The 11,688-nt window shown below is 29.8% G+C and overlaps 1 protein-coding gene across 1 annotated transcript in view; it reads right to left on the reverse strand.

Moving 5' to 3' along the window:
- The window catches only part of LOC107456578 (neuronal acetylcholine receptor subunit alpha-7-like), a 252,153-nt gene that overhangs the window by 30,239 nt on the left and 210,226 nt on the right, over positions 1–11,688 (reverse strand). Inside the window, exon 4 of the mRNA XM_071180921.1 lies at positions 3,996–4,105. Coding sequence (XP_071037022.1) covers positions 3,996–4,105 — 110 coding nt within the window. The remainder of the gene's footprint in view (positions 1–3,995; positions 4,106–11,688) is intronic.

An 11,688-nucleotide genomic window follows, 5' to 3' on the forward strand; every position in this document is an offset into this window, starting at 1 on the left:
CAATCAAAAAAGTGCATACCTAGAGATTCCATTAATTATTTTCAAAATAAGACTTCGGATTTGAAATGATGTTTGAGCATATGCTGTTTAGGGCCTGTCACTATATTATGAGTATATGGGGCTTTCAAATTCGACTATAATTAATTGTTTCGGAACAATTTTGACGCATTTTTGCTTAATTTTGAGAAATCTTTTTTTTTTTTTTACAGTGTGCAAATTATTCGAAAAAACCACGGAGATCATTTAGTCGATTTTCTATTCCACATAACTACGCTTCTCACGTACTTGAAAAATCCTCTGCATCGGGTTACGATTATTTCAAATGAAAAAAAAAATAATCATCACAAATTGAAAAACGTAAATGTTACTGTGAAACGTTTGCAAACTTTATGGTGGCTATGTTTTGAGACTGTTTTTTCGAAGGCCCTGACGTCACATGAAATATTAACGTTTTTTTTCTTTTTTTCTTGCTAACAATACGCTTTTCTTATAGCTGCTGAGAGTTGTTGCAGAAACCTTCCAGTACAGCAGTGGGCCCTGCAAAACTTCGCAGCTTCAGCAGATTTTTTTTTAAACAAAAGAACGACTATAAAAAATTGAAAGCAAAACAAAAAAAAAAANAAAAAAAAAAAAAAAAAAAAAAAAAAAAAAAAAAAAAAAAAAAAAAAAAAAAACTTAGATTAAAGATAAAATAGAAAAAAGAATTCGATCTTTATTTATAAAAAATAAGGAAAAATTCTTTTTAAGAAATTTGATGCCGATGTTTAATTACCTGAGGGGATATGGTAATGAATTTCCCTGAAAGAAACTTTAAAGTGACACAAGTCAACACACTATCCCAGGTAGCAAAAAGATATTATTTAACCTTAGAAATATGCAATATAATACTGTCTTGCTAGAAAACGTAAGAGTCCTATCTTCTAATATTAGAGCTAATATTATATAAGATTAAATAGTGTTCAATCTAACATTCGAACTTTTAAAATTATCATCCATTTCAGTTATCGATGCCATTTACCCATTGATTTTCGTTGTAAGAAATTTTTAAAAACATTTTAAAGTTAAATAATTTAAGTTTCGAATAAGGAATCATTGTTTAATAATTTTTAATTTTTGCATGGTATAGTTTAATTTATTTTCTTTTACATATTTCTTTATATTATATGAAGTTTATTTCTTTTGTACATTTCTTTATAATTTATTTCTTTTGTATATTTATTTATAATATATTTCTTTTATAATAAATTCTCGTTTATTATTTAATTCATCTTCAAAAAAATCTATGTAGAAACTTTTTGTTTTCAACTGCATATGGAAATTGCACGCTCTGAGGGAAAACTGGGAGTTCAATCCTTGCAGCAAATGAAACAACCAGTGTGGATATTCCGCAGGGTTCACTTTAAATCTACCATGGTGGAAAGTCCCCATGTAGATTGTGATGTTTGAAGTTTGAAGAAAGAGAGAAACCTGTGAGATTCATCCCTGTTTTTGTGTAGAACACACATTATTAACTGTTGCAGAACATTTCATAAAAACTTTCATCTAAGCATTTAATGACTGCTTGGAAATATAATTTTAAGTAAATAAAGATCTGCAATTGAACTACTTAACTCAAACTGTATCAAATAGTTCTAAAGTCAAGAAAAAAATATATTATTTATTAACAATCATAAATTTTTAACTTGTGTTATAATATAGTATTATTTAATTAAAGTTTAAATAATAAAAAAAAACTGTTGAATCTAAGATATACTTTGGAGTAAGAGGGAAGAAAATGGATGATATCTGAATTCATTAATATAATTTTATTTAGTATTTCTGTATTGCTAAGTAAATAATGCATGGAATGATATTATAAAACCATTGTTATATGTTTTACTGCTTCACAGCAATACAGAGAATTAAGTAAAACTTTATCACCTAATTATTCTACTACCATCCAAATCTTCCTCTTGCTCACTCCAAAAAATAAAAAGCAATGCAAAATAATAACAGAAAATACAAAATTTAACATTATACAGCATCAAAACTAATGCAAAATAACATTACAGCGAACGGTAGATATTATTAGTTCGCTTAGAATCTAATATTATATAATGCAGAGCAAACAGCGACCTTATGTATCATTCTAATCTTAGAAGTTGTGCAAGATAACGTTAGATTTCATTGATTTTCAGATGTTATCTAAGATTAGGCGCTATTTGGGATTTGTTACAATTATGTTTATTTCTTCCGTGTAATATTCTCATCGGCAAACTCATCGTTTCTTTATGAATTTTTTATGGGGCATCTGTTTTTTTTTTCCTTTTAGGCTGAACTAAATAATAGTTGTATAATTAAACTCAAACAACATAAAGTCTTTGCGAATAACTACTATGTTACATTAAGAATGCTACACAGCGACATTGTTACACTGTGAAAAATTGCATTGTGAAATATTTAAAACATTATTCAGCGTCATTTAATATTATAAAAATTTACGGAAATCATACATTGATAGTTTTAATCTAGGGGGGAAAACTCACCATTCGGTAATTTTTTTAAAAAAAAGTTTCATAACTTTTGAAATATATCAGTCATAATAAATAGCATTGCTGTTGGCATTTTAAAATGACTTTGCACTAGCATTGACTATTTTGTATACGTTAAAATTTAATTGAACTTCAAAATTTCATGTTTCTGGCACGTCTCAAACAATGTTTCTAATAATAACTAGCTTCAAAATTTCCCATAAATGTTTCAAAATAATTTTTTTTTTATCTTAACCGGTGTAAGCATTTCTAGAATGTACGCAGAGGGTATTATTTACAAAAACTACGTTTAAAATATTTTTTTCTGTCAATAATGTGTTTGTCCCAAGAAAATCCGTCATTTTTCTGGCTACTTTTATTTAGTGGTTTATAACCAAAATAGATAGAGCCAGCAATCAATATCTTATGTTAATAGATTGATTAGATACCCTCCTATATGAACATGTCTTGTTTGTTGCATGAATAAAGAACCAATTTTCTGGTTCAAAATCTATTATAAAAAATTTTTCAAGGTGAGTAGGTTTTTGTGTTGTCATTTTTCTGGCTTCTTGAAATCATTAATAACATAAACTACACAGATTAATCTGAGTTATTTTAAGATATCCCGTTGTTTTCTGTAGAATATAAACGTCTTAGGCCAAAATTTGAAATTAAAGTAAAGTTATATGCTATAAAATGGCGCATTTGTCATTATCCTGGCTGTCATTTTCCTGGCTTATGAATGCCAGGACATTGAAGTGTTACCAGAAATTTTGTTTAACTGATAGTACTGTAAAGAGGAAAAGCAAATACAGTACAGAACCCGTTATCCGGAAATCAGAAAACCGGAAAACCAAAAAACCGGAACGAAATTCGATAAATTTTCCCGCAATATTTTTAAATTTTTTTTTTTTCCTCATAAGATTTTAGGATTTTTCTTTCTTTTTTGAANAAAGCAAATATTAACCTAATACCAAGTTTATGTATGATTGTAATATGCTTGGATGTAATCAAAGTCATTTATTTATTTAATGATTGATTATTATACACAATTTTATTCTGTACATATCAGCAACAAATTTTTTTTTTGTTTCTCTCTACAGTGGATAAAAAGAATTAATTTTAGCAAATTATGGTCCATCTAACATAAAGGCATAAGTTGAGTTACTTAATATTTTCTTAAAATGACTGTTTTTTAAAATTCTAAGCTAATATGTCATTTTGTTGGCATTCAAGATTTGGAGAATTTCGATTTTATTTTTTTTTCTCGAGCAAATGTCAATAAACTACACTGCTGTATAAGATATTAATAAATGTAGCTAATGAAGTATACAAAAAAATTTTAGATTATTTTGAAGACTTTAAATTTGAAGAAACTTTTTGGTCCGAATTGTCATGTTTAAAAAGAATCACCCATATACAGTCCCTGAGACAAGTTTCCAAGTTTTTCCGTTAACGAACGTTGTTAAGAAAGAAAATAAGTACCTATTGTACATGAGAACATCCGGCTTCCATATCCTCCAAGGGGGTATTCGAAGATCTTTAACACCCCCGTATTCACTCGCATTCCACCGAAGATTCACGTCCACCCACTCCTACAAACAAAAAACAACATACGTCAATAACTTAAAACAAATAAACATCTCTTTTGTTTTGTCATCTCGGACTGAAAAATGAAAGAGGGAAAATAAAATGCTCTTAAAAAGTATTTTAGATTAAAAAAAGAATCAAACACAATTATACCAGAATTTTTAAGTTAAGTTGAATTTCACATTGCTTCGAAATTTTACTCTTTTAGAAACCTATGCTTTAAAAAGATAGCGCAGCTTTTTTTTTCCTTTTAATAAGCCTTTATAGAATCGAAATAGAAAATAATAAAGTAAATGTCGAAGTTTTCAATTTAATATTTAGATGGGAAAGAAAGAGATAATCGAAATCTGACAAAAATTGTAATTAGTTTGACTGTCAATTCGAACAAAAGGGTACTTCCGGTAAGAGTCTTTCAACACATTTCAGTTTTCTCATCTAATCAAAAACAAGTATTATAAAAAAAAGTTCAATTCCTACTTAGATCAACAAAGAAATATTTTATTTTAGTTGCTCTTAATTAAATAATTAACAATTTTTCCTCCCATATAAAACTAAAATGAATTCATTTAATTTAATGAATGATTTAATATTTGAAAAAACTGCATTAGCATCAAGTGGTCATCCACTACAAGTGGTCATCCACTAGAAGTGTAAAAAAATTTGAACGATTGAAAGTTTGAACAAGATGTATAAATATATAGAGGGAGAGCATGAGCTATAGGAAGTGAAAAAAAAAACTTTTCAATTTTAGTAATCGCTTTTTTCACTAGTGATAAGATAGATTTCGATAGCGTATTGTTTTTCTACTAGTTCAATATGAATTTGTAAACTTCAAATATCTATACTTTTTATTTTTAATTTTTGATAAAGATTCTAAAAGTATGCATGAATGTATGGTGGTTTCTCTGGAATTTCTTACATGTTCATTTCTCTACATTTGATATTCCATTTTTATCATCATCAATAGCTCGACAGCCCAGAGTGGGCCTTGGCCTTCACAAGAATTTTTTTCCTGCCTAATTTCTTTCCCGCCAACGTTTTCCAGTTGATAGTTTTTAAGACCAAAAGGTATTTTTCTACGCCATCTGTCTATCTCAAATTCGGCCTGTCTCTTTTTCGTGTACCAACTGGTTTGGCATTGATATTTCCTTTTGTGGTACGGTCCCGTGGTGAACTGCCCATTTTATTCTTTGTTGTTTCAGGAAGTTAATAATGTCAGGTTCATTACATGAATGATAAATTTCTAAATTTGTTCTTCAAGGACACACATCATTTCTTTTAATTAATCTAAAAATATATTCCATTTTAATGATCTGAGAAATAACTTAAAATAACTCGAAGAAAATAAAATATTGATTCCGGTAGAAAAAAATAATCCTCTTTTGAATAATATAGCACATTATGCCAAAAATATACTGACGTTCAGAATGTTAAATTTTTTCAAAAAAAAAAAGCAAGTACTTAGTGTTGCTGTTGTTTCTAATGCCACTTGCTACACGGGCAAACCTGCTTGGTGAAACCGAGCAAATTTAAGGCAGAGTGTGTATTTCTTGTTTCTCAGAGGCGCCATCTATGACCCAGAATTCGACTTCTGCCACACCATACGTTTATAAGGCGGACTATACTATACATCCATTCATTCATCCGCAGATCGTAACTCTGAGCTGAACGATCGATCTCCAATCCAGTACCCCTAGAGGTATTGATTTGCAAGGGAACATGGAGGCATTTGCGACTCGACAGATTTAACGTGCATCAGTCACTTTACTAGACGGGAGTCTTCGGCTGGCGGGGTTCGAACTCTCGGACTTGGGCCCAACGCCCTACCGACCAGGCTATCCCGGCCGGACAAATACTTAGTTATTAACCCAATGTAAATATTTAAACTTCCAGTAAATTGCAAATTTTTTCATTCAGTTTTTGCGCATCCAAATATTCAAAAAACGAATGGAAAAAAATTTACGAGACATAAGGTTTAATTTAAGTAGAAACTTTCAAAATTCCAACCTATAATCCCGCATGAAGGTTTGCTGCTTATCTTCGCTTAAAATAATTATTACTAGAAAAGTTAAAAATTAGCTTTCAAAGTCAGCAGACAATTTAAACTACAGCGGGTAATCTCCATAGAGAAACAGCAATTAAAATACGGGTAAAGTAATTCAAATAAAAAAATAAGGGTTTGAAGTCTTACTTGGAACTATAACTGGAAACAAAACAATATCAGACTAGTTATCTACAACTTGACGTTTTCATAATTTATTTCTAGTAACTAAATTATAAAAAAATATGTTATGATACGTTATTACAGTGAACTCTCGCTACTACGATATCCAATACAACAATGACTCCTTTTATATCGTGGTCCTGACGGACTTGCATATGAATTAATGTCATGGTCCTCTCAATGTTATGATATTCTCTGAAGCGTTCCTGTGAAACGTTTTTTTCCCCTCCGAATTTCAACCTTATTTTTTCCATTTATTATTCGTTATCAAATAATGTAAAAATCTGATTTTATCATCTTTTGCCATTTTTTCCATCTCTTTTTGACAAGAGAAGACTCACTGCTGACCACCTCAAGAGTTTCCATTCTTAGAATTACCTCCCTCATCTATTAAGAAGTCACAAATGTAACACTCCTATCTGATTTCATTTACTTCATGTTAAAAGCTGATTATGTGTCACAAATCACCACAAGCATCACATTAACACCTAAAAGACAATCTTTTCCATAGCGGGTGGGTGGAGCACCCATTCACAAACGAAATTCATTTTCGTACTTTGGACTCAACACATTCTTTTATGGTTGACTTTACAGTCAGTAAAATGAATAAGCAAACAAAAAGATCAGATTATTTTCAATAAAAAACGTTTTCAGGCATGTCTGCGATCTTGTTTTCTAAATTTATTTCATTGGTATATAATTTAATCCTAATTAACACTCAGAATTATCTTTCTACACAATATATAAATACATTTATGGTTAATACATATATAACATTAAAATTGAAAAAAAAATTTATTGTGTCTCCAAAGTATGTAAGCCCACGATATAACAACATATCCTTCAACAACAATATATTTATTTGGTTCCCAAAATATTGACTTAGCGAGGTTTTACTACGAATAAAATAAAATATGTTACTATTTAATAAACAATGTTATTACTTAAATTGTTTAGCTAAGCTAATTTTTTATTCTCTATTTTATTGCCCTTTCTGATAACACATTTGTATAGTTCTTAAGCCTAACGTTTAGTATTTGAGCCAATAGTGTCAACATTTAAACAATAACCCAACCTTTATCAAACAAAGATGCCTTAACTTAACAATCGCTTCGATCAACCCTTTATTCAAAGTCATGTCTGAGATTGTACTTGTGGATCGGTTTTAATAATGAACTCACCTGAGCTAACGATATTTCACTCAATTTCTGATAAGAAAACGGCTTTTCAATCTTATCATTTCAAAAGACACCCCATATTATATATCGCCCCCCATTTACTGCTTCCATCTCTGCAGTCGTCGTTGCCATCATGTCACTCCTAATAACTGAATTCCTTGGAGAAGACGAGAATGAATGAGGAAATTATCCCTTAAATAATTGCGCTTTCACCACGAGTTTCCTCTATTGAATAGCAATGGATTCCCCTGTTTGTTTATTGGAGGAGGAATAGACGAGGAATATTAATGAAATTCTCCTTTTCATCCTCTTGTTAAACATTACCTTTTGATTATCTTTTTATGAACTTTACGAAATTTAGAGTTCCAACAATATTTATTTTTCATTTCGTGAACAATGATTTAAAATTTGATCTGGGTAGAATTATCGTGGTTATTATAATATTAATATTTCTAAAATCAAAATTAAATAATTCTCTTTTTATGGACTTCTCGAGATTAAGGACGAAATTCAGAGATCGAACAATATTTATTTTTCATTTTGTAAACCAATGATTTAAAAAATTTAATCTACGTAGAATTATCGTTATTATGATATTAATATTTCTAAAATCAAAATGAATTAATTCTCTTTTTATGGACTTCACGAGACTAAGGACGAAATTCAGAGATCGAACAATACTTATTTTTCATTTTGGGAACAATGATTTAAAATTCTATCTAGGTAGAATTATCGTGATTATTACGATATAAACATTTCTAAAGTCAAAATTAATTAAAAGACGAACAAAAATAATTTTCTCTCTCTATAAATAAAGTGAATTTCTGTGGGTGTGTTTGTTCTTTGAAGACTACCATTTAATCGAAATCTATGAAACTTGGCATACAGATAGTTTGAAACACGAGAAAGGTCACTGCGGGGAGAACTATGTCAGTTCTGATCATGGGAGCAATATTGAGTTCACAGTCGTGGTCACACCTGCGTTGGTTTTAGCAGTCGAGTGAATACGTTGTGTGTGATCGAGACTGAGTAGCAACAGCACGTGAATAATATCGCAGTCAAAAGTAGAAGGTCAACTGTTAAAAAGTCTAGAGCGTTTTAAAATAAACGTGAATGAAGATAACAGAATATAGTAGAAAAATAAAAATAAATTATTTTACTTCGAAAAAACGGTAAATTGAAATTAAAAAATGAAAAAATAAGGTTTCAGAGAGCTGTAAATCAGGAGTTAAGTATAAATGAAAGTATGTAGTAATGTAAAGAACTCATGTCGATAATTAGACAGTTGTCATTCATACGAATGAAGCACGACTACCCATCCTCTAAATGAGCAGATGGGCTATTAAATTAATTCCGGTGCTATCAAAATGATATTAAAGTATTAAGTTTGAACAATGCTCCTTGGAAATTATACATTCTTAAACTTTCAGTTAACTGTTAAGTAAATTTACTCGAAAATGGTGAACAATTTTTTCTTAAATATATTTAAAAACAAAAGAGATATACTATACTGTAAAATTTATCGACGCTAATGTAGCGCAGTTGGTTAAGGTATGTAATGCACGCTACTTGTTGGAGAGCTCAAGATAGTGAGTTCGATGCTGGTGTTCGTAAAAGAACAGGCGTGTGTACGGAGGTTGGTTGAGTGTGTTGTAAGTGAAAGTTCACCTGTTAGTGGTGGTGTGGAAGTGTGGAGAAAAGGTTGTGACGGTTGTGATGTGGAGAGAGAAACGTGCTGATTGTGGTTTGGGAATTCATTGGAGGGGAAAAAAACATGATTTTTTAAAATGAACACTTTTTTCTTTTTAATTTTATTACACTGAAAATAAAAAAAAATTTCATGAGTAAATTCGTTGTTGTTGTAGTTGATGTTCATTTACGTCGCACTAAAGCTGCACAATGGGCTATTGGCGACGGTCTGGGAAACATCCCTGGAGGATGATCCGACGAAATGCCATCACAATTTTGATCCTCTGCAGAGGAGATGGCACCCCCGCTTCGGTAGCCCGACGACCTGCACGCGAAGGAGTAAATTTGTAACAACAACTGCGTTATTAAAAAAATTAGGAATTTTTTTGTTATATAATTATAGTTATGAAAGCTTAAAAAAATCGTATCTTTCCTGTAAATCTTCCACGGAGCTCCATGAGTTTACTTAAAAATTTTTTGATATCACTACTTTAAACACAGCTAACTTAGTTTAATCGTGCTTATTAGAATTTAATCGTGTTGTAGTTTGAAATATTTTTTTTAAAAATAAAATTCTAAGAATTGTTATTGCACATTTGAAAATCTTCCTAAAAGGTTTTTTAATCGCCGAGAGCGTGTTATCATAATAAAAAAAAGAAACATTTAGCTGATAATATAAAATTTTCAGTCGTTACAAAAATAATTACGAACGAAAAATTAGTAGACGCGATCTTATAGTAGACGCGAATGAAAATTACAAAGGAAAGTATAAAAAAAAATTAAAATATAAAAAAAATTTGGTTTGAGATTGCTGTAAATCTGGTGGTAATTGTAAGTGAGCGAATTATAGTGGTTTGAGAACTCATGTCAATAATTAGGAAGTTGTCATTTATATGAATGAAACACAATTACCCATCCTCCAAATGAACAGATGAACAATTAAAAGAATTTTGGTGTTATAAAAATAATATTCAAGCCTTAAGTTTGAACAATATTCCTTGGAAATTATACATTCTTAAACCTTTAGTTAAATGTAAATTAAATGTACTCTCAAATGGTGTGCAATTTTTCTTAAATATATTTTAAAACAGAAGAGATATACTTTACTGTGCGCTTCGGTAGCGCAGTCGGTTTAGGCATTGCCCACAATACAGGATTAAGAGCTCGAGGTAGTGAGTTCGATTCTGGTGGTCGTTAAATTATTTTCTTTATAATGATACAACATTTTACACCTAAAATTTTATGAGTAGAAAGAGCCATGTGAAAAGTCGTCTGGTTAAGGTAAATCTTTTTTTTTTCAAATTTTTCGACATTACACATAAAAAAATTTCAAGAGTAAGTTCGTATTAACAACCGTGACATTACAATAATTAAGAATTTTTTTTCTTAAATATTGTTATAATAGTTTAACAAACTCCTGTAAATAATCTACGGAGCACTATGATGAGTTTTCAGAAAAACTTTTGGATACAAATATTTTTAACCAGAGCTCACTTATTATTTGGCAAATTCCTAGAATATAATCTATATGTTAGTTTTCAAAATTTATCAAAAACAAAACTCCTAAAATTTTTATTAAACATCTGAAAATCATCATTTAAATCCACAAGCTTTCTAATTGCTGAGAGCATGCAACAGATTTCAAAAAAAATACCTGATATAACCTGAAAAAATAACATCCTCAATCGTTTAAATAAATTAATCAGGAAAAATCACCAAGTTTCGAGATAATTAAAGTAGACGTGAAGAAAGATAACAGAACTGATTTGAAAAAGAAAAATGAATAAGTTTTTACGTCCAAAAAACGGTAAAATAAAATAATACATTCCTCGAAATTATAAATTCTTAAACTTTCAGTTAACAGTTAATTAAATTTACTTAAAAATGGGATGCAATTTTTTATCAATTTATTTTAAAACAGAAGAGATATACCACGCTGTGTGCTTCGGTAACGCAATCGATTTAGGCGTAGCACACACTGTTGGCTTGTGAGCTCGAGGTAGTGAGTTCGATTCTGGTGGCAGATTAAAAACATCATTTTTGATTTTTCGATATTTAGCAAATAAAATGTCATGAGTAAAACAATGGGATGGACAAGCAAAACTTCTTGATAAAATAAAATAAAAATTTTAAATTTTTCTACATTTCACATAAAAAAAATTCAAGAGTAAGTTCGTATAAATTACCGTAATATTAAAATAATTAGGAATTTTTCTTTATAATTATTGTTATTACAGTTTAAAAAAATTTTATCTTTCAGAGCTCGTGTAACCAATCAACGGAGCTCTATGAGTTTTCGGAAAACCTTTTGGAAACAAATAAATTAAACACAGCTCACTTAGTATTTTGCATTTCTCTAGAATTTAATGGTGTTGTAGTTTGATATATTTCAGGAAAAACTTTTAAAAACTGTTATTAAACATTTTAAAATATTCCAAGAAAGCTTTTTAATTGTTCAGAGCCTTGCTTCATATTAAAAAAATTTAAATATTTATAC

Source organism: Parasteatoda tepidariorum, chromosome 5 (genome assembly GCF_043381705.1).
Source record: "Parasteatoda tepidariorum isolate YZ-2023 chromosome 5, CAS_Ptep_4.0, whole genome shotgun sequence".
Classification (NCBI taxonomy): domain Eukaryota; kingdom Metazoa; phylum Arthropoda; class Arachnida; order Araneae; family Theridiidae; genus Parasteatoda; species Parasteatoda tepidariorum.